At 56.9% G+C, this 5208-nt stretch overlaps 1 protein-coding gene across 1 annotated transcript; it reads left to right on the top strand.

The window, feature by feature from the left end:
• Window positions 1-244: 244 nt before the first annotated feature.
• LOC111540193 (sodium/potassium-transporting ATPase subunit gamma) lies at window positions 245-4905 on the top strand. Its single transcript, XM_023208332.3, has 6 exons — window positions 245-531; window positions 2467-2505; window positions 2666-2740; window positions 4158-4194; window positions 4357-4387; window positions 4538-4905. The coding sequence occupies exons 1-5, from the start codon at window positions 507-509 to the stop codon at window positions 4379-4381; spliced, it is 201 nt and encodes a 66-aa protein (XP_023064100.1). The 5' UTR covers window positions 245-506; the 3' UTR covers window positions 4382-4387; window positions 4538-4905.
• The last annotated feature ends 303 nt before the right edge of the window (window positions 4906-5208 follow it).

Below are 5208 nucleotides of genomic sequence, written 5' to 3'. Positions count from 1 at the left end.
CAGGAAAGCCTCCAGTGCCACATAAGGAACAGCAGCTGCAGCGGTGGCATCCATGGTGGCTGGTGCGGTGGGCCCTGCCTGGGCTGGGGGCCCTGTGGACCCCTGACACTGCCCCCGGAAGCTCCCAAGTACAGTGTACACTGAAGAGATTGTGCAACTTCCACTTTCCTGTTTCCACCGCCCCAGCTGTGGCTTCCCCAGCTGGCAGAACAGCACCACCGCTGACCCATCCCAGCCCTTCTCTTTGGAAATTTCCTTTGGGAGGGTTTAGAAACTCAGCCAGGCCCTCCCTGCCCCTGCCTCCCCACGCACCTCCTAACCCTGCAGCAGGAGCCCCTCCATCCACACTGCAGCTTTTCTTGTGACCAGGGTAAATATTACCTGGCACTGTTAATGTTTAATGCCCCCACCTCGTCCCCGGCCACCCTGCGGAGGCAGCCAGACACTCTCCAAACAGCAGGGACAGCAGGAAGAGGGGAGTGGAGACAGCCCATTCAGCTGAGGAAATGACTGGCTTGTCGATGGACGGTGGTGAGTGTGCTGGTGTGTGTGCCCGGGCGTGTGCGAGGCTGGGCGGCTCTGACTGGCCTGCCTTTGCAGGGTCAGCTGGACTCTACTTTTCCCTCTCCTGCCACCTCAGCCTTCCAGAGTACCCAGCCCCTCTTCCTGTCGGCCTCCTCTCTAAGAAAATTTGCAACTTAAAAGAGAACCCTGCTTTAACCCCAGAGAAAGATAACTTGAGTGGCAGAACGGCAGCAGATAGAAGATGGAGAGCTGAGCGTCCCTCCTCGGCCTCCTGGCACACACCCGCCCTGAGTTCAATGCATCTTGCTAGACCATCTGAACCTGGGCAGGAGGCAGACGGGGTCCATCTGGCTGGGGAAGGAGCAGGCCCCTCTGGTCAGCCTTCCTAGGCTGGATTTGGGGTGAGAGCCCCCCAAGTTCAAGTCATACTCCTCAAAGGCTTCCTGTCACAGGAACTGACTCAGGCCTGGAAACCAAGAGGGGCGCGTGCTGACAGAGGTGGGTTTTGAGCCAGATGCAGAAAGGGGAGCGTGCTGGGCAGAGAGGGTCTCAGCAAGTGGTTCAGGGCCAGGTGACCATGGAGGAGGAGGTTTCCGGGGGTGTGTGGGGAAGCCTTGACTTGGGTCTAGCTGTTGCTCTGACACTTTAATCCCCATATGATCTTGAACAAGGCCTGAACCTAATCTGGGAAGACAGCGCAGACGGCCTTCTGTGCGGGACCTGGGTCCCTCATGGTCTCCCTGAGCACCCAGCACCTCAGGCCCGTCAGGATGGGCACTGACTCTTCCTGGCCTGTCCTTTCCTGGCCCAGGGACTGGCTGCTGGGGACAGCTGGGCTGCCAGACCCTGAGTCTCACCACTGCCCAGGGGCACAGTTTGCCACAGCCTGAAAGGTGCTGACTTGCGCATTCCTTCCTCCTGGGGCTCTACTTCCCTGCTGCAAGAAGGGGCTCCAGCAGGGCAGGAAAGAGTAGTGGCCCTCAGCTGTGGCAGAAGCGTCCAGGCCAGGCCACCTTCTGGCTGTCCGGGGTAAGTGTACTCAGTTGCAGGGCACCACTGTGAGACCTGCCTGCTGAGCAGCTCCAAATCGGGGGGAGGCCGCTGGAGGCAGGGGCAGGACCTTGCCTCTGATGGGCTCCTTCCCTCCTGCCATTGAGAGGCTGCAGAGCAAAGGGCTTATGCAACCTCCATTCTCAGCCCCCTGCTGCCTGGGTTCCAACCCCAGCTCGACTCCTGACTTGCTCTATAACTGCGGGGGAATTACTTCTCTGTACTTCCATCCTCTTGTGGATGACACCAGAATGACATTGATGCCTCATAAGGTTGCCATAATGGTTAGATGAGTTAGGGTCTTGTTAGCTTTTGCCCGGTGCCTGACCAGCACTATATATTAATGTTTCTTAACTAGATCTGCTTCCCCTGAGGATGGTAACGTAGGAGAGGAGGTCTGTCTCAGCTATCATTAGGACTTTGGACAAGTCTACACATTGGGCTCAGCTTCCTCCTTCTGTCTGATAAACTTTAAGGTTCTGTTTTATTTATTCATGCATTTCACAAATACCTGCTAAGCACCTGATAGCCAAATGGTCCTGTGGAGAGAGGCCTCTGGGAGTCTAATGGGAGAGGCCTCTCCTGGCCTTTTCTACCATGGTAGGAATCACGGAGCAGGAGATCGCCTCCCTTCCGGAGTGGTCAGAGGCCCCCCAGACAGCACGGATCCCCCTCTGACACTCGGTATCTGGGCCCCAGTGATTGTGTCTGAAGCCGCCTAGAGCAGAAGCCTGCTGGCAGTGGTTTTAGCAACACTCTGCTCCCAGCCTCCCGTCGCCCGCTCGGACCCTCGGGGGTCCTCTGGGAAGGGAAGGACAGGGAATTCCAGCTGTTCCTGTGGCCGGCCCACCATTGGTGACTCCTCTCATCCCACCTCTGGCTCTCTCCTAGGTGGTAGCCCCAAAGGGGATGTGGACCCATTCTACTATGGTAAGCCTGGGCCCCTGTTCACCCTTCCTGAGCCCTCAGGACCCCTCCCACCAAGCAGCGGCCTCTCCCAGTCCCAGGTCCACGCTCTGTGCCCCTTATCTCCCCCCGTGACCACGGGAGAGACCACCCATCCCAATCCTCTTGCCCTCTCTTTCCCGAGACTATGAGACGGTCCGCAATGGGGGCCTGATCTTCGCCGGGCTGGCCTTCATCGTGGGACTCCTCATCCTCCTCAGTAAGTGGGGTGGCCTCCAGGGAAGGGGTGCTAGCCAGGGCACGTCTATTCTCAAGGCCGCTGAGCAGGCTGGCTTTCCGGAGTCCCCAAGGAAGGGGTGAGCCTCCCCACCACGCACACCCCCTGCAGGATGTGGGAACAGGTGCCCGGTGGGGTGCCAGGCTCCGGGAGCAACAGTGTGAGGTTCCCACTTGCTCAAGTGCACCCTCCAGTGGGCCCGGAAGGAGCCTTGGAGGTGAGAGTGAACCTGCGGGGTAACTGGAGGGCCAGGCAGGGGACTAGGCCCCCTGCAGCTAACCATGGTCCCAAACTCATCTGTTAAATAGGGATGATCCCACCTGCCTCACAAGATGAGGGCTAGCATCCAAAGACACAGCAGTCAGGACAGCGCTCTAAGAATGGTCCAGTGCAGACTCGGAGTGTTCTGGGGGAGACAAGGAGACTTATGTATCCTCAAGACCCGAGGGGCACACAGCTGGAGCTTAATAACTGCACATTGACTTGTTTTGGTCCAACCCAAAGAAAAACACACAGAAAACACAACCCATGGAAAGAAGATACAGCAAGCACACCTGTGGGCTCTGGAATTCTATGCACTTGTGCCACTGCACGCCACCCGAAGGCTTGGACCACAGTCTTGTGGGTCTCCCCATTTTCCCGTGTTGCCCATGGCAGCTCCCGGAGGGCAGTGCGGGGTGGTGGCTGAGCACATAGGCACAGGAGGCAAGTGGCCTAAGCAAGGGGCTCTGCTTTGGACTTGCTGCCATCCTTCTCCAGGTGTTCACCGGGCAACTGTGCTGGGGGCACCATGATGGCCCAGTCTCTGCTGCTGCTCTCGATATGCCAACAGCCCACCATGGATCTGCTCCAGTAAACATTTGCTGACTGACTGACTTAGGTTCTTGAATGCCTGTGATTCAGCCTTACATAAAAAGAAAGAAGGCTGGGCATGGTGGCTCATGCCTGTAATGCCGGCATATTAGGAGGCCAAGGCAAGAGGATCTCCTGAGGCCAGGAGTTTAAGACCAGCCTGGTCAATACAGTGAGGTCCGATCTATTAAAAAAAAATGTTTTTTAAAATCAGCTGGGCATGGTAGCATGTGCCTACAGTGAGCTCACTGCAGCCTCAAACTCCTGGGCTCAAGCAATCCTCTTGCCTCAGCCTCCCAAGTAGTTGGGACTATAGTGCACCACTGCACTCCAGCCTGGGTGACAGAGTAAGACCCCATCTCAAAAAATATAAAATAAAATAAAAATAAAATAAAATAAAATGAGACAGTCAAACGTGGCCTCCAAGACTGACCCTGCAGTCTTGACTGGCAGGAGGGAGGTAGGAGAGACTGGAAGAATTTTGAGTCTTCCAGGATCTCCTTGGAAAACGAGTCCATGGAAACAAATCTCCTTTTCTCTTTTCAAGGCAGAAGATTCCGCTGCGGGGCCAATAAGAAGCGCAGGTGAGCACTGCCCAGGGTGACCGATGAGGGGCTCCGGGCTGGGGAAGAGGGGTGGGCTGAGGATTTTGTCTCTGCCACTGTGAAGGGGTCCCCAGCCTCAGGGATCCCTAGACCCACCCGTCCCCCGGCCTTCTCACCTGTTGCTTTTCCTTCCCCCACCAGGCAAATCACTGAAGATGGGCTGTAACAGCAGGTATGCTAGGAGGGCCGGGGGAAGGTGGCGGGAGGGGAGGGCAGGCTTGGGAGCAACCGGGAAGAATTCTGGCTTCTGGACTGGGTAGGGGAGAATTTTAGGGTCATCCACACATCAGCCAGGTGGTCTGTCACCCATCGTGTGTTTAAGATGATTGCCAAGGGCCTGGCGTGCAGTGTGTGCCACAGGAGATCACAGAGGAGCCCTGGAGAAAAGTGAGATGGACAAGGAGGAAATAAAACCCCAACCTCTGCTGCAACCCACCCAGCCCCAACCTGCCTTTGTCTTCTCAGCCTCGGCAGTGCCACCCACTGCACTGGGGCCAGCTGGGAAGCCAAGCCCTGCCTCTGGTACCTCCCCTTCTTTCCTGGGCTGTAGACCTTTGTCCCCGTCACTGCCAGCACTTGAGCAGAAGGAAGCTCCAGACTCAATGTGACCCCCAGGTGGTATCGCCACCTCCTGCCCCTTGCCACCTCATGCTCATAATAAAGCTGGCATCAGAGACCGCTGCTCCTCTCGCCTGCCTGCCTATCTGCCTCCTCTGTCACCACCAGCCTCTCCAAGTTCAAGTACAAATACAGCCGGGTCTCATTTGTTTTTTCAAGTAATTGCTCAGGCACTTGTCTGCCTGTAAAAGCAAGAAGTTCAGTGTTGTCATCTGTAGGCCACTCCTTGTACCCCCTGAACTGGCAGGAGCCCTGGGGACAGAGGCCTCAGCCTGGCTTTTATGAACCTGGGACATCTGAAAGGCCCAGGGGGTCAAAGCCACGGTCCTGTTGGATACCTACAAGGCCTCTGCCCCAGGCGCCAGGCGCTGCTGC

Source organism: Piliocolobus tephrosceles, chromosome 13 (assembly GCF_002776525.5).
Source record: "Piliocolobus tephrosceles isolate RC106 chromosome 13, ASM277652v3, whole genome shotgun sequence".
Classification (NCBI taxonomy): Eukaryota; Metazoa; Chordata; class Mammalia; order Primates; family Cercopithecidae; genus Piliocolobus; species Piliocolobus tephrosceles.
The sequence above is the reverse complement of the archived record's forward strand: the minus strand, read 5'-3'. Positions and strand labels throughout refer to the sequence as shown.